Here is a 23,970-nt window from a genome sequence, read left to right as displayed (position 1 = left end):
TTTAAACTAAGATAGACTTGTCTTTTCCAATTGATGAAATGATTATTTTTGCCTTGTCTTACAGCAGCTGCTCATTCGTTTTCTAATTGTATTTGGAGTTAGTCTCTATTGGCAGGACACTTTTAGTAAGATTCCTTGTAATTTTTGTGCAGGTTTTTCCTTGGTTAATGTTTTGGAAAGTCCTCTATTTCTAACACCTTCATTTTCACATCTTGATGTGTAGATTGTTTCTAATTTAATGTTTGTTTCCCCACTCGATCTAATTGTCATTCCTTTGATTGTCTTCTGTAAGGTTTTTTTTTTTTTTTTTTTTTTGGGGGGGGGGCCATTACTTGATAGATTAGAAGGGGTACAAGCAAGAGCCACAAAGTTAATTCCATCCATCAGGCAAATAGGTTACCGAAGACGACTAGAGAGCCTGAACATGTATGGCTTAGAAACACAAAGATTGCGAGGACACCTAATAGAGATATTCAAAATACTGAAAGGCATAACAACAAAAGTAGACAGCAACCTATTTACACTAAACGAAAACCAGACAAGAAATATGGATGGAAACTAGAACTGAAGAGATACAACACATCCCATTGTGGGAACTTCTTCACATACGAGATATGTGACACGTGGAATAAACTGCCACCAGAAGTTGTAAACAGCAACAGTGTGGAAGAGTTTAAAAGAAAGCTAGACAACATCATTAGGACACTGTGAATGCACAGTAAAACCTGCTCCTACAGATAAGTGAGCACACGATGTCTCCTCTTAGGATGGACTAACAGGTCTTTGAGACATCCTAATCCTTGTAACCTCCGTTCATAATCTTTCTTTCATTTTACTGTTCACCCTCTCCTAACAATTGTTTCATAGTGCAACTGCTTTGAGGTTTTCCTCCTGTTACAGCTTTCAAACCTTTTACTGTCAATTTCCGTTTCGGCGCTGAATGGCCTTCGTTGCCCCAGTACTTGGCATAATGCCAAAAATCTATACAAATCTAAATCAATTCATTCCTTAGACTGTATCTCCATTCGTGTTCTCTTTCTTCCATCTTACTTTTCACCTTCTAACAATTGTTTCTTCGTGCAACTGCTTTGAGGTTTTCCTCCTCTTAGAACTTTGTGATCCAATCTACTGTCAATTTGCTTTTCAACGCTGAATGACCTCAGAGGTCCCAGCGCTTGGCATTTGGCCAAAATTTTACTTTCCAATTCACGCAATCGAATTTTATTGTCTTTTCATTCTAACTTCTTGACTTGCAACTATTAGACTTTTTCTCAGATCTAAAATGAAAAAAAAATTAATACTGAAATGGCTCTTAATAATCGAATTTCATGTATTGAATTGTATAGAGCTTTGTAAACTGGCTCGTGATTCAGAAACGGCACCTGTGGCTAATGTATTTTCACGATTCCCTAAGTGGAATCAGAGGCATTTGTTTCTTTTAATTTCTCGATATAACGTGGTTCGGATCCAACAATAAGCAGTAGGTCCCGTTGCTAGGTAACCAATTGGTTCCTAGCCACGTGAAAATATCCAATCCTTCAGGCCACAGCCTTAGGAGAGCTGTTCATTAGCTCAGCGGTCTGGTGAAACTAAAATATATACTTTTTCCGATGGCGTAAATATCCCGTGTCGACATCGTTGTAACCAATGATGAGTGCTGAGTGTAAGCTTCAGCCAATCGGCGTTAGTGTCGGTGATATCGGCTGTGGATATTTAAAGTCATTCTCTCTTTCCCCGTACAAAAAAAGAATAAAAAAAAGAAGGTATCAAGTAAATAGTATATGTGAATATAAATAGTTGACCGGAAAATATATTTTTTAATTAATTATACACCAGTAAGTGAATAATCAAATGTAAATCTGAAGATGTAAATTTATAGGTTGGCCTTACTATAGTAGATTCACATCAACCGTGCATTTGATGTCTAGGCCAGTCCCTTACGACGCTCCTGATTGGCTGTTGATAAGTCAATCACAGGGCTGGAAACTGGCTCTTTCTCGAGAGTTCACTTGGGTAGGATCTATATTCCACCTCTTCTGAGGGATACGTCTTTCAAAAGTACCCCTCAGGATAGGTGAAACAACATCCTGCCTATGTGAACTCTCTCGAGAGACCGAGATTTTCCAGCCATGTGATTGGCTTATCAACAGCCAATCAGGAGCGTCGTAAGGGATTGGCCTAGGCATCAAATGCACGGTTGATGTAAACCTACTACGTATAGTGCACGGTACCTCCTTTTATATTGTGTCATCCATCTTACTTTCCACCCTCGCCTCCTAGCAGTTGATTCATAGTGCAACTGCTTTGAGGTTTTCCTCTGTTACCCTACAAACCTTTGACAGTCCATCTCCATTTCAACGCTGAATGACCTCATAGGGTTCCAGTGCTGGGCCTTGGGCCTGACGTCTATATATATTGAATTTAGTAGCGAAGTGATTATTTGTTCTAGATTTGTTTGACTGTACCTCCATCCAAATTCCCTTTCTTTCATCTTACTTTCCTGAACTCTCTCCAAACACGTTTTGCAAAGTCCAACTGCAAAATTTTCCTCCCGTTTCCTCACCTTTCAAACCCCTTTTACTCACGATATCTCTTTCAGCGTTGAAAAAAAACTCCTCCTCTTTCCTTACCTTTCTTCAGTAACTGTTATTTCTTAGTGTAACCGTGAGGTTTTTTTTTTTTCTCCCCTAGTTCCATCTATATTAGACCCCTGTAATACTACTTGTGTTTTCTGATCTCTTTAGCTTGAATGGATGAATGTAGTATCCCCTCGCTGCTGGGCTCGACAGCCTAAGTATCTTGAAATTGACTATTTTCTTCAGAATGTCCTGCAAACGCTTTTTCAGTGTTGTGAATATACATCATTATCATCATCATCATCATTATTATTTTTATTTATTTATTTTTTTTTTTTTTGCTCTATCACAGACCTCCAATTCGACTGGGTGGTTTTTATAGTGTGGTGTTCCGGGTTGCATCCTGCCTCCTTAGGAGTCCGTCACTTTTCTTACTATGTGCGCCGTTTCTAGGATCACACTTCTGCATGAGTCCTGGAGCTACTTCAGCCTCAAGTTTTTTCTAGATTCCTTTTCAGGGATCTTGGGATCGTGCCTAGTGCTCCTGTGATTATGGGTACGATTTCCACTGGCATATCCCATATCCTTCTTATTTCTATTTTCAGATCTTGATACGTATCCATTTTTTCCCTCTCTTTCTCTTCAACTCTGGTGTCCCATGGTATTGCGACATCAATAAGTGATGCTTTCTTCTTGACTTTATCAATCAACGTCACGTCTGGTCTATTTGCACTTATCACCCTATCTGTTCTGATACCATAGTCCCAGAGGATCTTTGCCTGATCGTTTTCTATCACTCCCTCAGGTTGGTGCTCGTACCACATTATTATTATTATTATTGAAAAGGACACAATTCATATGGAACAAGCCCACCAGAGGGGTCCATGGCTTCAAATTCAAGCTTACAAAGAACATTAATGGTGTTCATTAGGAAGAAATGACAGAAGGTAATGGGAAATATAAAAAAAAATTAGAGCTCGCTTATTAAAAAAGGAAAATAAAATATATTAGTATACAGATAAAAATGTATTAAAATTCAAGGAGGAGAGTATTGGTCTAGTGATCTATAAGATTTTTCGCGTAGTCAACGTTTGTCGTCGCATTGCATTTTGACACTAAATTCTAATTCACCGCTAAATTCTTAATTCATTTTGCCGAGTGACACCCAGTGACAGCATACGATGCATTTAACTGATTAGCTCTTCATGTCTTCATTACGTCAGCTCAAGATTATATTTGATTAGACGCTTTTCAAAATACGTACCTTGGACTTTGCTCCTTAGAGTTGGCTGCGTTGTCTCTCTCTCTCTCTCTCTCTCTCTCTCTCTCTCTCTCTCTCTCTCTCTCTCTCTCTCATAGTAAGGAGCGGTTGAATATATACTTCATTTTTCTTATAATTGTTACAGAAGTGCTCTCTCTCTCTCTCTCTCTCTCTCTCTCTCTCTCTCTCTCTCTCTCTCTCTCTCTCTGTTTAATAAGCAAGTGTTTTTCTCGTAAACGGTTGAATACCTAATTTTTCTTCTAAGTTTTAGATTCTCTCTCTCTCTCTCTCTCTCTCTCTCTCTCTCTCTCTCTCTCTCTCTCTCTCTCTCTCTCAAAAATAGTAAGAAGCGTTGTAGTGTACTTTAGTTGTTAAGTATCCATGCAAGGTAAGTTATATGTGTGCATGTGTTGTAAAGCTTTATGCAATTTTTACCTCACATTTTTAATTAATCATTTGAGTCATGTTCACTCTCCTGTCATCGAAAGAACAATGCTCTTTTCGTTTAGACAGAAAGGGGGCCTTATGCCGACCTGACACCCGAGAGACGGCTAGACCGCATCACTCGTTGCTTCCTTTCCAACGGTTTTAGCATGGCTGCCAAACCCTATTCTCCTCTACCGCTTTCTAACAATGCATATTTTTTAAGTATAAAGGACTTTGAAAAATATATTTCTTTATGAATGACCTGTGAAATCATAAAAAAAAAAACTTAGCTTACGGGTAGATCCATCACATAGGCCTATAGAGGCCTATAGGCCTATGGCTTTCTATACATCGCTGCATGGCTTCGATGCTTGCAAACTCAACCGAATCTTCTCTTCTTTTTCAGGCACCTTGTGTCAGCAAGCACCAGGTAAAACATTGCTTCACTTTTCCCTTGAAAGTGAATTCGCATTGTGTTCTCTTGTACGTTCAATTAACGGTTGTTTCAGTTGTAGCTTGTGGTGAACTTAGCCTAACCGTCGTATTGTTGTTGTTGTAGAGTCGTCCCGATTTCTCTGTTGTATTCGGAGAAGTTGTAGGTTATTGGTCTTCTGGGAGTAGCACTATATGGTTCTTTATCTTTCATAATTCCGTGCTAGTGGTTAAAATTATTTTAGTATCTTGTTTAATACTGTAGTCTTGTAGTTCTGTATTTGTATGTGCGAATACCGTAGAGATTTTGACACATTGGGTCCGTTCGTCTCGAAGTTTTGTTTAATTTTTATTTCGATGTCTTTTTTTTTTTCTACAATGCTTTATGCAGGCCACACAATACTAGCTGTAATAATTAGATGAAGGTGTTAGTCGTGTATCTTCAGAATAAATTTAAATGTCAGTTACGGTTTTCCACAAACACATCTCTGTGTATACATACATACACTTTTCGAATATAATGTATACGAAGACTATGGAACGAACCGAAAGATTAAATACATTTGGGCTGTATCTTGAGTGAAAGAATGGCGTAAAAATGACTTTTTCTCTGATGTGATATATTTGCTCTATATTATTTGCTCTATATTATTTGCTGACGTCAAGTGTCAGTGGGACCATCGTAATGTAAGTTCGATCTGTAGCGCCTAATTTTTGTGAAATACATAAAGGATTGTGCCGTGTCCATGTAGCGTATAACCTATATGTTAGTATTTTAGTGGCATGTACAAGTAACTCTCTCTCTCTCTCTCTCTCTCTCTCTCTCTCTCTCTCTCTCTCTCTCTCTCTCTCTCTCTCTCTGTTTAGTCATGTACATGCACTTCTGTAGTTATAAATCTTTCCTGTGAAGTAGATCGTATTATAGCTACCTGTCAGCATGTTCTAAGAATTTGTTACCTACTCGTAGTTCCCTTAGGTGAATATAATCTTCAGGGTATTCCCGAAGATTGCCAGCGATTACCGGAGATGACAGGAAATTTTTCAAAAGGTAATCTCTTGTAATCACCAGTATTTTACACGTGTCGCAGCCAGGGCAATACTTTTGTCAAGTCGAGTCTGGTATTCTGCACATTCCTCAAGATTTTTTGGCGTCATTTAAAATTTAGCCACGTCATCGCTAATTTTTGAATCTTAGTAAACTGGTACCGTGATTGTTCGTAGGGTGAATGAATTGCTTTGTGGCTGTGTTACACTTCTCTTAAAGTTCTTTCTTGCTAATTTTGTCGTTTGCTGATTTGAAAAAATATATATTGTTGTTGAGAGGAACTGAAAGAGAAGGGTTTACCGTCAGGCCTTAGAATGTAGTTAATATGTTTTAGTATAATAACAAGTCTTCTGTATTTTTCTGATATACAAGTGGATGTAAATTATATATATACACATACATATATATATTATGTATATACATACATACATACATACATAATACATACATACATACATACATACGCGCGCGCACGCACACACATACACACATATATATAAATATATAATTATATGAAGGCAGTACAATCTTATCTTTCTACCTTGGAGATTTGAACCGCCGACCAGTGAACCTGTAAGTTAGGCTTCTTGCCAAAGAAGCACAAAAGGATTGCGTAGTCACATGAATCCTTAATGTAAGCATCTATTTTCATGCTGTTAAATAGATGGTTTTATTCTCATAGCAGCGGAGTGGTTTAAGATGTCGGTTTATTATGTAATTTTGTATCGAACAACTTAATTTACTCTCGAAAAGCTTAGGTAATTTGTAAGTGAAGAGAAGGTGACAGATGGAATATACAGATCGAAGCAATAAGTATATTGAAGCCTTGAAAATACTCATTAAAGTATATTCGTGTACTTATTGCTGAAGTATATTGAAATATATTTGTTACTGATATATATTGGTGTGTATTTGTTACTGAAGTAGATTGAGGTTGATTCAAACTAGTTTTTTTAATTATATTTGAACAAAATTAATGAGGTATTATAATGTATTTAAACTGTATAAAAGTATATTGAAGTATATGCAGACTTGCCTTTGAAGACGTATTTAAATAAGCTTAAGGATTTATATTAGAATATTTAAACAGGCGTTTTATGGAGGTATATGAGATCCATTCCAACTGCTTTTAGTATATAGACGCCAGTTTAACTAAACTTCTCAATATTGAAATAAATATACTTCGATCTCTTGCAACAGACAAGCCGCATAAGGGCACTGAAGGAAAGTGGTTCACTGCCTATAGTGAACCGAAAGTGAACCAGATGGTCCCTGTGTGAGAGTCGTAGGGTGATTGTTGGTGGGCACAGGAAATATCTCATAATAACATTACATACCCTCAAAGGGCAGTTGGCATCTGTTTTATTTTTCTTTGCAATATGAATGCGTTTTTTTTTCTTTTTCCTTTAAAGTTGCTGTTATTTTGAGTAATAAGTCTTGTCAGCTCTCTCTTCCAGCATTCTCTCTCTCACTCTCCTCTCTCGCTCTCTATCTCTCTCTCTCTCTCTCTATAGTTTATATATATATTAATATATATATATATATATATATATTAATATATATAGATATATATATATATACTAATATATATATAATATATATATATATATAATAATATATATATATATGATGTTTTATATATTATAATAATATTAATTATTATAATAATATCTATATATATATATTAATATAATATGTGGTATATATATATATATATAATTTATAACTATATATATATATATATATATATATAAATATATATATCTATATCTTATATAAATTAATATGTATATACATATATTATATAAAATATATATATATATATAGGATATATATATATATTACTATATATATATATATAGATATATATATATATATATATAAAAATATAATATTGTTTATGTATGAGAGACGAGAGAGAGAGAGAGAGAGAGATGCATATCAATATCATATACCAACAAACACACAAAGTTAATATAGGTAGGTTAGTGGCTAGAGGAAGATCGGTCACCGCCAACGATATTTGGATGGGTTTCGTTGGAGATGGGTGGCGGGTTGTAGAGGGTTTATTCATGGTGTCGGGGTGGGGTAAGGTTGGGTTTGGTGGTCTCGGTAGATGGGGGGAAGGTCCGGACTGACTCCGGTTTGCTGCGCTGGGTCGAAGTTCTAGTATGCAAGTACAGTTATCCGGAGACCGTGGTGCAGGTTAGACCGAGCGAGCACGTCACTATCTCTGTTGGAGGAGGACTTATTTCTTTCTTTCACCTCCAGTGACGTGTCGTCGCAGCATAGTCTTTCGTCGTGTGTTGGTCCTCGTTGTGTCCGGTATACGTACTTTTATTGTCGCGCGCGTGAGGAAACTGTTGAAAGTATGGTTCTTGTGGTGTGAAAATAAGTCTACTGGTAAAGTGACTTCAAAAGGAACCGGTGTTTGTGATGTATTTTTCGAAAACATGGTGACTATTTAACCAGTGTGTGTGGTTGTGTTTATTTAAGGTTTATAACGTGTGCAGCATTTTAGATAAATATTATTATACAAGAATTGTTCTCTCTCTCCCTCTCTGTAAAATAACCATCATTAGAAAAACTTGGCAACCAATTACTCTCTCTCTCTCTCTCTCTCTCTCTCTCTCTCTCTCTCTCTCTCTCTCTCTCTCTCTGCAAAATAATCATTAGGAAAATTAAACTAGGGAAGAAGTCCACTTGAGGATATTACACCTACCTTCTTGTGGCAGTAGAAATTCTAGAATTCGTTTATGAAAACGGAATGTAATGTTATTAATTTGATTGTAATTTGTCTCTTCTGAGTTATCAATTGTTTTCTAGTAGACACTAACTACTTCGAGATTGCTAAATACTAGGCCTTGCAATAGAGCAGTAATATTTACGCGGTATATTATGAGGTTTCAGTGTTTATTTTCCATCTGATGTCAGTTTCAGTCATCTGTGTATATATTGTTCTTTTTAAGCGTTGCTTTCTAATACTTTTTAAAAGTAACCTTAAAATCTATTCAACTTTGAATCTCTCTCTCACACACACACACATACACACACACACACACACACACAGAATCGTACACGTGTATCAAGGGCATAAGTTCAAATGGCCTCTTCCCTCACCACGTTTTAGTGTTGTAACTCTTCCTTAGTTTAACGGTCCAGTGTTAACGTAATGATATCGTAATTGAAGAATGAGTGATTGATTGATTCATGATTATTAAAATTCACGTTACAGCATCTAGCTGTGACATGAAAGTTTACATTAGAAGATGAATGCCGATCCTTGATGCTTTTGTATGAAGAAATGGACTAATGCAAAAATCGGCATTTATAACGATATGACTAGTTAGATATACCTAATAAAACGGGTTGTACTTTAAATAAAAATTTTAATTACTTTTTACGTGGTATGTTGCACAAGTGGAGAATGAATTCTGTCACGTGGAAGATGTCTCAGAACATTCTCAATTATGAATTAGTCATTAAAATAACCCGATATGTCAGGCGCGTAAATCAGTCGAGTCATTGAGAGTTCTTGATTGCATTCGAAGGTAACCCTGAAATTTATCAGAATTTTCCTTGTTCGAGGTTTACGTAACCTCGATAAGCTTCTCGCAGTGCAATACGCCATGGGGTTGACGTCTGTTGAAATACGCATCTTCTCTCTCTCTCTCTCTCTCTCTCTCTCTCTCTCTCTCTCTCTCTCTCTCTCTCCTGTGTGTGTGTTTATATATATTGCGTTTCTGTTTTATATATTATATATTCATGAATTATTAAATATATCTATATATATAGATATATATATATAGTATATTACTGGTTACTTGATAATGAGGACTGTTTATCGTTGAAAGCTTGTAACTTTGAATAAATAACTCAGTTAGATAGCATCCAGTTTGAATGAGGTCCTCTTTGTAAATGTAGTATTGCACAGAACAACTGTGTATGCGGTGTATTATGTAATATATATTGAAAAAACAGATTATCAAGGATAAAGATGTTTTTACCTACATAATAAACTGGCACAATCCTTGCACAGTTTCACAACTATATGTAGCCCTTACTCAAAGGTTCCACGTAGCGGGCCTTTGTGCCAGGTAAGAGGTTTCGGTTGAATTTTCCTCATAAGTTCACCCTGAGGTGGTTTTGGTCATACTGAAAAGGAAAGCAGCAGAACATAGTGAGATATTCGACCAGTTGAACTTTGGCTGCAGTAGCGTACGTTGTATACGCGGAATAAGGAACTCCTTGGTATGCGTTAGTAAAATGTTCGTTAATTATCTTGAATGTACTGTAATTAAAGTGCCATTAATTGGTTATAGTTTGAGTATATTAAAGTGGTATTTTAGTACTTTTAATCAGCTATTTTCAAATTGAATGTAGCTGGAACCTAAGTACTTAATTCGTGGGTTGAGAATGTTTGTGGGGTTAGCTAGCTTGTAGCCCGTTTTGTAACATTAACTGTATTTGATACTGGTAAATCTCACCACCAATAACTTTATTACATATATACAAAACCAATGTAATTCGCGTCGATTGCCAGTTTCTGCAGTGTAATGTCATGCATACTGTATACAGTGGGTCGAACCGTTATTGCCTGCTGGGAACTCCATGATAATTTGACGCTCCATTGGGATTGTATCGATAGACATTCCGGAACAAGTAATTGTTCTTTCCCTCTGATACGGAAGATGATAGATTTCTTCCCACACGTTTAGGCAATAGACTTGAATGAACTTTCCTACTCCATGGCCAGCTGATAATTGATTTGTGATTTATCTCTTCTGTCTTTATTTCCTATTGTCTTCTGTAACCGATTTCAAATGAATGCCATGTTCGTTGGATGCTTGAATTTCAGGTCAGTGTCCCCTGTGGACTTTCTTCCATATGAAAGGGGGTTCGTCTTCTGAATAATCATGATAATGATAATAGTACGTCTCCTCTTTCTGTGTTTATCTTATGTAATTTCTTGCAAATGGACGCTGTGTTCTTAGGAGTTTAAATTTCAGGCTCTCCTCCTGTTACACCTTTCAAACCTTCCGTCTGCCAATTTCTATTTCAGCACTGATTGACCTCCTTGGTCCCAGCGCGTGGTCTTTGGCCTAAATTCTATATTCCAGGTCAGTGGTCCCTGTAGGATTGTCCCATATGAATGGGGGTTTATATTTTATCCTGTGAATTGTGAGCCCTGCTGTTCGCTGACATAAGAACATTGCCATTTTTTCTTGAACCTTCCATATTTTTTTTTCTTCAAAATTTTGTCGTTTGGGTCCCCCAAAAGGAATTCTTTGTGTATCCTGTGAACTTTTGAATTTTGAGTGTATGTAATCGTTAAGATACGAACATTAATATGTTTCTTCGGACCTGAAGATGATCATGTTGTCCTATTGTTAGAATACTTTGTTCTGCTTTGACATTCATCACTGGCAGAAGACCTGAGCAGCGTTTACATTATGCATGCCTGTATGTTACGAGTGACTCAGGGAACGTAAGGTACATGTAGCAGGATTACGTCAACGACTTCCGTCACAGGTCCTTGGTGATTAAGAACACCTGTTAAGATTTCGGGAGTTGTAGAAAATTGAAGGATGTTTTGAAATAGTTCGAAACTTAAGGAGTGGACTTTACACCGATTTTGACAGCAGGATTTTAAGTTTTATTTCGAAAAAACTGACTCATTCTGCATTGGCAGAAGGAGGCCTTGCCCTGTATTACTAATAAATTATTACTTATTATTTTTTTATCACAGTCATCCCATTTGACTGGGTGGTTTTTATAGGAGTCCATCTCTTTTCTTACAATGTGCACTGTTTCTAGTAGCACACTTTTGCACGGGTCCTGGAGCTCCTTCGGCATCTAGTTTTTCCAGGTTCCTTTTCAGGGATCTTGGGATCGTGCCTAATATCCTATGATTATGGGTACAATATCCATTTGCATATCCCGTATCCTTATTTCTATTTTCAGGTGTTGGAACTTACCAATTTTTTCTATCTTTCTCATCTGCTCTGATGTCCCGTGGTATTGCGACATCAATGAGTGGTACTTTCTGCTTGATTTTGTCAATCAACGTTCATTTCTTCTTCCGGATTTCCTCTAGTTCCAGTCTGTGGCTGCTGGTTACTGTCGTTGTGGTGGTCAGTTGCTGGATGACGACCTTCAGCAGAAGATGAACCGTATTCATATGGAACAACCCCACTGGGGCCATTTACTTGAAATTCCGGTCTCCAAAGAATATTACAGTTTTCATTTGAGAGGAGTGACAAAGTAATTGGAAACACAAAAAAAGTAAATGAAAAAATAAATTTTGAGTAGCTAAAAAACGTAAGTCTGTTATTAAGATAAGAGATTTATTTTGGGATAGAGAACATCAACTCGAAAGAAAGCATTTCTTAAAAAAATTGTTTTAGGATGGAAAACATCAACTTGAAAGAAATAATTTCTTTAAATAAAAATATTTTAGTATGGAAAACATCAACTCGAAAGAAACCATTTCATAAAAAAAAAAAACTACATTTCTCGCTGTAACGAGACTCCTGTCTGTAACCACAGCGATTTCTCATTGTGTTTTTGCTCCTTGTTTTAACGGTATATGTATTTGTGATGATTCGTGGCGGTATTTCGTTCGTCAGATAGTGAAAAATGACGTAGGTTTTGTTATTTCATGGTTCCCGTTATTTTGTTATTTCGTGTGTGGGTATGTTTGTTATATTTATTTTCTGTTATTTGTCTGTTCTTTAAATAAGTATTATTCGAGAAAATTTTCTCTCTCTCTCTCTCTCTCTCTCTCTCTCTCTCTCTCTCTCTCTCTCTCTCTCTCTCTCCTGTGCATTTATTCCACCAGTAGACGATTATTTTCACGCGATATGAGAAAAAATACGATATGTATATGATGATCGTGGATCAGCCTAGGCGCCTTGAAGTCTTTCATTTTCATTTTGTTTATTTTTTAAAAATTTATTTATTTTTGTTTATTTTTTATTTATTTTGATATCTGGGAAACCCTTCTCACTGCTGTTGGGCTTTCCTTTCCTTTTTTTTGACGATTTTTTTTTTTTTTTTTTTGTTTTTTTTTTTTTGACTGGAAAGCTGCATACCAACATGCATACCCTAACGGGAGTGACCAAGGGGGACCTGTCTCTCTGCCACGTTGGCCGTTTGCAAGACATATTCTTCATCACTCCTGCTGCCCCTATCACCTCGTCAAGTTGGTGTTGAATTCCAGTAGGCTTAGGTTTGATTCGGTAGTGTCCGTCGAACTTTTAACGAGTAAAATATGACCCGATTGTACGGTTCAAGTTTTTAAATGGTTTTCAGTTTTGGGTACACTGTAGTTAGGAAACGTCAAGGAGTGTCATTTTTTTATTTTTGACAGGAATTTAAGCTTGAAGGGTACTTGAAATTGTGTATTATTTTCAGTTAGACACGATTTTAAGCTGTCAGGACTCTTAGAACTGTATGATTTAATTTTGAAATTTTAAACAATAAAGGTACTACTCAGATTAGTGTATGGTTTCAGTTTGATATGATTGTAAACAAAAAGGGCATTTAAAATAGTGTACGATTTTAGTTGTCTTTATTTTTAACAATGAGGATGCTTAAAATAGTGTAAAATAGCGTAAGATTTGACTTTGACACGATTTTGAACTAAATTTACTTGAAAGAATAGTTACAGTTCGACCTCATTTTAACTAGATGGTTACATTAGTGGACGATTTCGTTTGTAAACGTAAATGCTCTTAAGATCTATACCTTGGGTACTTGATGAACGATTTAAGTTTGGTTTTCATCAAGAAGGGCATTGATAGATCGGCCTGAGATTAACTTGCGTTGTCAGTGTATCACTCGCCAATTCCTGGGTAGAAGAAGAACCCTCGTCCTTGGTTGAGGTCAGGAGAGGAGGAGGAGAAGGAGGAAGAAGCAGCCGAGAAAGTAGGGTAAGTGGCAAGGGAGTGCACCAGGGGAGTTCTCGTATAGTAGGTGCGGAGTAACGGAGTTCAGGTAGCCACTTCGCCTGTGACGTCACGCCTACGTCATCGTTTCGTCACGGCTTCCAGCTTTGGTGGTGGTGGGGGGGGGGGGGGGTTGGTGGTGTTGTACGGCAGAATGGGGTCATTATCCTGTGGGTAAATTTTGTGGAGGTGATGTCATGTTGGATGAGAGGAGTATGAGTAGGATAACTTAAGGATGTAGGGGGCGCGGTGGGTCCTGTCTTTCCTTCCTCTTGTAAATAAGATTAGAATGACCTGGAGAGATTCTTATGTATTCAGGGAGCCGTTTCAAAGGCAAATCTCGACTTCTGCACCTACCACTACCATTCCTTCTTTGTCATGCATTTACTGTTGTCCCAGATGATGGTGCTTTTGGTGGGCTAGTTATGGAGCACCTATGTCACGTAGCTGTGTTGCCTGATTAATTTGTAGCAGGTGTAAGTGTAGGTAAACCCCTTGCATTAGCCCCAATGGAATTTTGTCTTGACTGGACTATTAAGTAATAAGTTAGGACGTTTGGGAGTCATTTTTGTTAGTTCATCGTATTTGTTGCCTGACTGCCACTGTTTTTAATGGACGCAATTGAAATCATTCTAAAAAGTGATAGTCATTGCTTCTATATTAAAGACCGACGTTCTTCTCATAAACGAAATTCAGCGATCTCATTATTTTGTGAATGATAAAATCTGTATATGTTCTTGTCTCGTTTCCACGACGTTGATTTGATCTGTTTAATTATAGTCTATACTCTATAGCATAAATGTCTATTTGGCTTCTTACCACCACTGCCATACAGAATGGAGAAATTAATTGATTGAGAAGTATATTTAGATCTGTAATGGGAAACGTGCGGGTCACGTGCATTAGGAACTCGGAAATCAATACAGGGCACGGGGCACCGAAGGCCAGCAATGCCAATGCTTTGACCGAGTTAGCAGACCTTGAGGAGTGGGATTCCGTTGCCAGTCTTGGGACATCACAGCTACGAACCAGTTGGTGATTCTTGGGGCGTCGAGCAAACGTGGAGGTGGAGAACTGAGCAGGAGCGGTCTTAGTAGACCAGTTTTTTTTCTTCTTTTTTTCTCCTCGTAGCTGGAATCTGGTGCTGTGTAGGATCTGGTTTTGACTCTCCACTTGGGATGGAGGAAATGGACTGAACTACGACAGCTATGATGTGCTAGGGGGGGGAGAACTAGAAGGAACGAACACCGTTAAATAGAAGAGACAGTACGAGAAGAAGAGGAGCTGGGAGGGTGTTTCAGATTATGGCCACTATAGTACGAGACTGTCTTGGAAAAGCTCAGATTCTCTTTTAGATTTGGTTCCCTGGGTGAGAAGGAGACCTTGACCTAACAGGTGGCGGGTGCCCGAACGGTGTCGTTTTTAATGCTCCCTTCAAAGGTCGTTGACACTTCTTGGTTGTGGAAAGCGCCGCGCCCACTTTTGCCCAGCGGTGTGGAGCCAACTCACCGCAAGACGATGCAACGTATAGGACGATTTATTGCAAAACACTCGCCAGGGCTCTTTTGTGAGGTTCTCCTACCCCGAGGAACTTTTGAGTCATTTGCTCCAATTATGTTTCAGGCTTGTTAGAAACTGAACACGTTTTCAGGCTTAGAAGATACGGAACGAAGTCTCAGGCTTAGCGGTAATGGAACGAGGCTTTGGGCGTGAAAGAAGCTGACCATGGTTCCAGGCTTAGTAGCAACGGAGCAAGGTTCCAGGCTTAGGTGACACGCAACAAAGTTTAGACTCGAAAGAATTGGAACGAGGTTCCAGCAGGTTGGAAAAGATGAGAATTCCCCCGGGTTATAGGTCTAGGAACAATATTTATTATTCAGAAGGTGAAGAACCCTATTCATATGGAACAAGCCGCCCCAAGGGCCATTTGACTTGAAATACAAGCTTCCAAAGAATTTTTAGCTTGTCTAAAGGACTTTTCCTGTAGTTCCAATTTCCTCTGATCTGGGAGTTTTTATTTTATCGTCAACTATGTTTCTGTTTTAAGTACTTCGTAAGTGTTCTGTATTTTGTTTTGGGGGGTGCGATCAAGGAAGGGAGTTTGTCTACGTTTGCTGTATACGTAGGAGAGAGAGAGAGAGAGAGGATGAATTCTTCAAAAACTGTCGGGGAGAGAGAGAGAGAGAGAGAGAGAGAGAGAGAGAGAGAGAGAGAGAGAGAGAGAGAGAGAGAATCCTCCTCCCAAAAACTGTCGTCTCGGTTCCACAGTTACTCTAACTGGTGGCTATACAGCAATCTCATACAGTATAGTGTAGAAGATGATGACACCGCGTCCATGGCAATGCTGACTTGCTCCTTCCGAATTCCAGACATGCATCTCCAAAGGGGACCCCTGAGTTCAGCTTCGTTCTTTACAAGGAACTTTTTTTTACTGACTAGGAACTACTTGGTAAATATTTCCTTCCTGTCCAGATCTATGACTCGAATGGATACTTCCATAGATACGTCATTTCTGAGCCTTTTCATGACCGTTTCTAAATTAGTCTTTTCAAGTCTTAAAAAATGTGTTTGTAGACCTTATATTGACGATAACGTAGTATGAGCTATCCGGTGTTTTTAATTTTTGAAGGTTATCTACACGCATGGATTTATCTGACATTTGCAAATAAGTCTGTCCCCACCCCGTTATTTTAATGTTTAAAATATATATGTACTTAATCTTATGTAACACTGACACTCGTAAGGATTTCAATTGTTTACTCTTCTAGATGACGATTATAGTGATAATGTTATTCGCGCGTAATCCCTTTAGGGAGTAGTGCCGTCAGTGGACATGACGTGGTGGACTGTTGGCATTACCAAAGGTTTTTTTGTAGCTTCCTATCGGCCCCTAGCTACAACCCCTTTTCATTCCTTTTACTGTACCACTCCCGTTCATAATCTTTTTCTCCCATCTTACTTTCCACCCTCTCCTAACAGTTGAGGTTTTCCTCCTGTTACACCTTTCAGAATTTTTCATTGTCAATTTCCCTTTCAGCGCTGAATGACCTCATAGGTTCCAGCTCTTGGTCTTTGGCCTAAATTCTGTATTTTATCCCATCCTTCTGTCATGTGTCTTGTGTATAGTTTAGTATATCTTAGTTTAACCAGACCACTGGGCTGGTTAACAGCTCTCCTAGGGCTGGCCCGAAGGATTAGATATTTTTACGTGGCTAGGAACCAGTTGGTTACTTAGCAACGGGACCTACAGCTTATTGTGTGATCCGAATCACATTGAAAAATGAATTCTTATCACCAGAAATAAAGTCCTCTGATACTGAGTTGGCGGGGAATCGAACCCGGACCCTGAGATCCCTAGTCGAGCTCTTAACAGACTCGTCCAACGAGGAAGTGGGGTCTTGCGTGAGTGTATATTGCAACTAGAGTAAAAGTCGCCTCTAGAAAGTTTCGTTTCCAAGAATTCACTTTCATCGAAGCCGTCCCGGTTCCTATCAGTCACTCGGGGAAGAGGAACACCGGCATCCTGGAGAGATTTCAAGCTTTTCTTTCGTAATGCGTCGAGTTATTTCCTTCTTTCGCGGAAGGTGTTCATAGTAGCTACTGTGGCGTGAACGTCTCTCTCTCTCTCTCTCTCTCTCTCTCTCTCTCTCTCTCTCTCTCTCTCTCTCTGGTATTGCATCCCATTGTGGGGGAACTCCTTCACATACGAGATAATGTGACACATGGAATAAACTGCCACCAGAAGTTGTAAACAGCAACAGTGTAGAAGAGTTTAAAAGAAAGATAGACGTAATCATTAGGACACTGTGAATTAATAGTAAAATCTGCTCCTAGAGATAAGTGAGCACGTGATGTCTCCTCGGATGGACTGTTATATAAGTCTTTGAGACATCCTAATCCTTGTAATTCCTTGTAAAACACACTGTTAAGTGGTGTCAAGAACTGATTACTTATCATCGATTATATTATTTTATCATAATATTTGCGGTGCAAGATCGGTTCAAGTAGGCAGTTTCTGGATCTTCGTGTGCTTTGTAAATGAGACTTGGTCGAATAACTCTTACAGCTGATTAGTTCGATTCAAAGACCGATTTACTAAATAGGCCCAATGCGTTCGGGCACGCTTGTTCGAAATCACTTAACATTACTGCATGAAGTGATGGCGGTCAACACTTGCATGATTCATCGTTCCGGGTGAATGATGATTCAGCTTTGGTGTCAAACGTAGAATTTAGACATCTGGGCAATTTCTGAAACAATGTCACAAGCAAAATATAGAAATTTTGACATTCTAAACAAAAACAATTATTTTTTTATTAGGTGCAATGTCCCAATTCCCCGGAAGGAAGTAAGGATGGACTAAATGTTATGGATTGGGGAAAATTGTCATCTCGTCCGCTGGGAATTTTAAGTTTTTATTTTTATTTTTTATGACGTCCCGAAGTTTGCGAGGAAATGAAATGTGTTTTCTGTTTTTATGAGGAAAACTGTTTCCAGTAATGTTGCTGACATTGCATTCCTTTGCAAAGAATTTGCCCGAGGTGACAAGGGGGTCATGATGAGAAGGAAATGACTTCCTGTAAAAAAAATTGTGGAATTATTCGTAATTATCACTGCAGGGTAGTTACTCCAATAATTTTAATTACTGCTAAATATATATTGATATGAATCCACTTTGCTTATTGAGATAAGACCAATCTTTGCAATATTATGCTACTGACTTGGCCAGTGTTTCTGAATAAGAAAAGTTTAAATGTGTAGTATTTATTTTTTAAGTGATTTGTGTTTTTCTAGGTATACAAACCGTAGCCTCTCATAAGTGGGAAATGTCCTCTGCGCATGCGCTGACGATAACTCTGAGAAACTGTACAGTTTGGATACCTAGGAACATAAGGATTATGTTAAAAATTTAGTCATTGTTATAGCCATTTCGGAAATTATATCTTAATGTTTTTTAATCAGGTAGATGAACCTTGTTGATTTAAAACTAGCCTACAGGGGATACTGGTTTAAAATTCAAGCTCCCAAGGAATGTGGTTTCCGTAGGGGGCTAGGGCCGTCAGTGCACCTCATGCGGTGCAATGTAGGCATTACTTAAGGTTCTTTGCAGCATCCCTTCGGCCCCTAGCTGCAACTACTTTTAATTCATTTTACTATACCTCCGTTCATATTCTCTTCCTTCCATCTTACTGTCCACCCTCTCCTAACAATTGTTTCATAGTGCAACTGCTTTGAGGTTTTCCTTCCCCAGTGCTTGGCATAATGCCAAGATTCTATATAAATAAAAAAAATCTAAACCAAGGAATGTGGTGTTCATTAGAAGAAAGCAACAGAAGGTAATAGGAAGTACAGAAAGAAGAGATGACTTAATAGAAAAGAAAAGAAAAATAACATTAAGATGAATGTCCATGAAAGGGTATTGTAATGTATTGCATTTTAACTTGAGCTTTGAGGTCTAATAGAGGTCTAATTGGAGGAAACAAAACCACTTTTCCCATCTTCGTCGAGTCCGGGGCTTGCAATTGCAAAGGAATTTTTCCGCTGCAGTGGAAAATAATCATCATCAGAAAGCAGCGCGCTCTCTGGCGTGACTGGGAACTAAGGCGAGAGTCATGCATTCGAACGTTGGCTTCGGGAGCGTTTAATGCGTGTCATCTTTTCCAGTCACAGTCCTCTGGAACTTTCAACTCTCTCTCTCTCTCTCTCTCTCTCTCTCTCTCTCTCTCTCTCTCTCTCTCTGCAGGTCTATGCTACAATTAGAGACACACAAGTCTGGTTGCGGTTACGGGTTATAGACACTGGTGTTTGTGTGTGTCGGGGGTATGGGGGAGCCTTTGAGGGGGGAGGAGGGTGGGATGGGGGAGAATGTCACCCCGTCAGACGCCGCTTCCCACGGTTATGACACGGATCCTACCAAAGGCCACGAGGCTTCACCGTTAATGCTTCAGGTATTTTGGTTGGCTTTTTCTTAGATACTCCCCCCTCCCCCTGCAATCCAGGTGCCTTGGTTTAAGTAAGAGATACAAGTGTCTTTTCAGTGACCTGCCTTTTCAATGACCTACCTTTAAATTATATACCAGTTTTAAATGCCATGCTTTCAGATTACCTGTCTTTTCAGTGACCTGTCTTAATTATATACCAGTTTTAAATGTCCTGCTTTCAGATTACCTCTCTCTTCAGTGACCTCTGCCATGACCTGTATTGCAGGTTAACCTGTCTTTTCAGTTTTCTATCTATTAACTTGCCTATCATTTAGACTACATTCCCGTCTTTGAAAGAGCCTGTGCCCATCTTTTACATAACCTGTTTCTTGAATTACACGTCTTTTCAATCTCCTGCCGTTTATATGACCTGTCTTTATAGATGACCTGTCATTTAGATGGCATGTCATTTAATGACCTGTCTTTATAGATGGCCTGTATTTTAATGACCCGTCTTTTAGATGGCATTTTGTTTTCTGAATCTTTTATCTTGCTGTCCAGCCATCCCCCCCCCCCCCCCCCCCCCCTCTTTTTTACACCGTCTTCGGCGCTGAATGGCAGAATGTGCCCCAGTTTTTGGCTGTATATCTCAAATTTCATTCATGACTTATAACCTTGCTCCACGTAGTGGGGTAGTGTTATCAGTGCACCTCATGCGGTGCAATGTAAGCATTACTTAAGGTTCTCTGCATCGTGCCTTTGACCCCTAGCTGCGACTGCTTTTATTCCTTTTACTGTACCTCTGTTCATATTCTCTTTCTTCCATCTTACTGTCCACCCTCTCCTAACAATTGTTCCATAGTGCGACTGCCAGGTTTTTCTTCTGTTACACCTTTCAAACCTTTTCACTGTCAATTTCCGTTTCAGCGCTGAATGTCCTTAGTTGCCCTAGAATTTGGCATGTATGCCTAAAAATCTATAAATCTATCTATCTATAACCTTGCTGTTTTTCTTTGGCGTTTTCTTCTCTCGTTCGGTTCTGGGCTGGGAAAGGACCTAACTTGCGTATTCAGTTTGTTTTTTAGTCTTCTGACATCAATGAGGTTTTTATTGCAAATTCTTTGGGGGAAATTGTAGCTAATGTCATCCTGCAAGTTTGACTCTTAAGATCGTATTGGCTTTGTCAAGTTATTTGTATTGTTTGTTTGTTTAGCGTTAACGCGTTTATAAAAGGACTGCACTGGTATCTTTTACTTTACAATGTTCCAGGTATTCTGAGAAATGTTTCTTTTGTCATTGACGTATCTGAAATTATGTTAGATAACTTTTTCATGCAGAATTGCATTTATCATGGTTAATGAATACGTACTTTACAGTAAAGCTATTCGTACTTAGGTACAGTACTTTCAGTACACCATACTTCAAGTATAAGGAGGTGGATTTATAAACGGTTCAACGAAGTCCGTGAATCCAATTTTGCATAATATTAAACGAACAAAGTGTTCAGCTATATGACTTGTCAGATTTTAGAATTCAAGCCTAAGCTTTTAAGGACGGGGGAACCCTCCCCCGCCTATGCGTGACAAATACCCAGAGTTGTGTAGAGCAATTTTCACGCAGCTGTTTGCCAGTTTTCTCATCGTTGGCCATTAAGGGAATTGTCGTGCTGGTAGCTCGTTTTTTAAGTTTCGTGTGGACATCTGGACAGAACCTGTAGAGTTTGGCATCCTTTATTTCTTTACATCTTCAGCTGAAAACTCTTTTATAAGAGTCATCTGACTTAATAAACCCACAAGGGCTTCAAAGGGAAGAAGACATTAGCCTGCCGAGGGAGTAAAAGTTATAAGAAAAAGAGATAAATAGAATGAAATGAGGGAATAGAAAATAAAACCGATGCACTTGAGTTCAGGAATGAACTTGTTCATTGCGTAAATGCTCCGAGATCAAAAGCTTATGCAACTGTGCTTGGCAAACTATATTCACGTTTTTGTTGTAGCCAAGAGAAAACGCCTACCAAACTTTATGGAAAAGTTGCAGAAGCGTCTTAGATAGAATGGTACCGAGGCCTTCGTATTTATTATTATTCTTTATTGAGAAAATGAACCCTATTCATATGGGGTTAGTTAACGTCATCCACCTATTTGAACTTTGGTGATAGTGAATGTATGCAAAACAAAACGTTAGTAGACTCCAGTGGGTTGCAGCTAGGGTTAAAGAGGGCGTGGGGGAGGGGGGAGGGTAGCATCATCTTATCGGCAAAAATTAAAAACAAACTTGAGATAAGATTGACACGCACTGTCGCCATGATCTGAATCAAAGGGCAGAGGGTAAGACCGCTGAATCTCTCTGGTCCTGTCAGAGTATGCAAACTTTAGATAATTCTCTCTCTCTCTCTCTCTCTCTCTCTCTCTCTCTCTCTCTCTCTCTCTCTCTCTCTCTCTCTCTCTCTCTCTGGGGTTCCCGGGCCCAAGGTTCGGCCCTCGACGACCATGACGGTAGCCTGGGCTAATGTGTAGCACAAAGTAAACACCAGGTAAATGGTTGGATTGCGGTCCAGGTAAACTACCTGGAGGTCCTCCTGGCAATATTGTCTCCAGCCTTTTCAATTATTATGATGGCTGTGTTTTTTTAAGACTCGGCCCGTTTCATGCTTTTGTATACTACCTAGTGACCGTTCATGGTTATTTGCTTATTTGCGAAGGCATACTTGTGTCTCTCTTGGTGGTGGTTATTATTATTATTATTATTATTATTATTATTATTATTATTAATCTTAATTTTGTAATAGAATGAGTTACTAAAATGGGGAAGAAATCCACATTTTTTGTAGATGTAAATATAGTACATATATATATTAGAAATATATATTTCTAATATATTTACATTTGCACCGCTATGGCTTTTTCACCACTAATTATTATTATTATTATTATTATTATTATTATTATTATTATTATTATTATTATTATTATTATTATTGTAATAGAATGAGTAACTAAAATAGTGAAGAAATCCACATTTGTGTAGATGTAAATATATATTAGAAATATATATTTGTAATATATTTACTTTTACACCCTTATGGCTTTTATCGCCATTATTATTATTATTTGCTGTTTCAGCTGTATTGACTTTATAGAAGTTGTTTTCTATTCTTATTGTATTACGGCATCTTCGATGTTACGTAGATTGTAGCATCGAAAATGCCGTAATAATATTAGAAAAGAACTTCTATAAAATCAATGCAGCTGAATCAGCAGTCTCTTAATAAGAAGAAGAAGAAGAAGAAAAATAATGAATAATAATAATAATGAATAATAATAATAATAATAATAATAATAATAATAATAATTCAGAAGGCTAACCCCATTCATAAGGAACGAACCCAAAGGGACTATTGCTTTAACATTCAAAATTCCAAAGAGTATGGTGTTCATTTGAAAAGAGTAGAAAAGGTAGGACGATATACAGAAAGACGAGATCATTTATTAGGAAAGAAAATATTTAATATGTAGATCAAGTAAATGATTAGAATCCAAGAATTGTTTTATGCCCCAGTTCTTGCTATGATTCACCCCAATTCAGCTTGAAGAATATATAAATATGTATTGGGTCATCAAAATAGACACTTCATGGAAGCAGGTGTGCAGACTGAATATCGCTTCGTTTGGAAATTGGTTCAAGTATTCGTTGTAATTACAAGCTTACCAAGAGTATATATATTAATGCTTGCAGATTTTGACAGGTCTGTTTCTTGTAGCCAGAGTAAATTCCATGATATTGATGGTAAGATACTGTTTGTGTTATCACACGATTGCAATGGAGTGTTGTATATGATTTTACTGACGTCTCTCAACGATAGGGGGCAGTGCCTTCAAGTGTACCTCAAGTTGCGCACAGTCTTTTCGTGTCACCTTTCATTCGTTTTACTGTACCTCCGTCCGTTCACATGTTCGTTCTTGTCCATCTTACTTTCCACCCTCTCCTAACAGTTGTTTCAATGTTATTTTCGGCGCAGAATCACCACATAGGTCCCAGAGCCTGGCCTTTGGTCTAAATTTTGTCATCCAATTCCAATTTCGCAATTATGATTGAACACTGAATGGTGTCATTGTTTTGCAGTTCTCGTTCTGGCTGCCAGTGTTGCCAGGGGCTGCCTTGTCAAGTAACGGTACCCTTCGCCTGGGTTTCTGGAAAAGGTAATATGGCAACCAAGTTTATACTTGTGGTTGTTTGTTTCCATTCGCCGTTTTTTTCTTTTCCGTGTTTTGCTGTGGGGTCGAGTGAGTGTTGCTGCTTAAAGGATAGTCAAGTGGTGAATGTGACGCCGTTTATGATTGTTTCAAAAAGTAATTTATGT

At 38.2% G+C, this 23,970-nt stretch overlaps 1 protein-coding gene across 6 annotated transcripts in view; it reads left to right on the top strand.

Moving 5' to 3' along the window:
• The window catches only part of LOC135225178 (microsomal triglyceride transfer protein large subunit-like), a 75,513-nt gene that overhangs the window by 15,917 nt on the left and 35,626 nt on the right, over positions 1–23,970 (top strand). For 2 of the 6 annotated variants that reach the window (XM_064264446.1, XM_064264447.1), the window contains one exon: positions 4,670–4,693. The exons of 1 other annotated variant lie outside the window; for it this stretch is intronic. In XM_064264446.1, coding sequence (XP_064120516.1) covers positions 4,670–4,693 — 24 coding nt within the window. Of the gene's footprint in view, positions 1–4,669; positions 4,694–7,922; positions 7,946–8,043; positions 8,066–8,086; positions 8,110–23,970 lie in introns of those variants that run through there. 3 more of the 6 variants (XM_064264445.1, XM_064264444.1, XM_064264443.1) reach the window with 3 other exon arrangements.

The sequence above is a fragment of the Macrobrachium nipponense genome, chromosome 13 (genome assembly GCF_015104395.2).
Source record: "Macrobrachium nipponense isolate FS-2020 chromosome 13, ASM1510439v2, whole genome shotgun sequence".
NCBI classification, from domain to species: Eukaryota; Metazoa; Arthropoda; class Malacostraca; order Decapoda; family Palaemonidae; genus Macrobrachium; species Macrobrachium nipponense.
The sequence above is the reverse complement of the archived record's forward strand: the minus strand, read 5'-3'. Positions and strand labels throughout refer to the sequence as shown.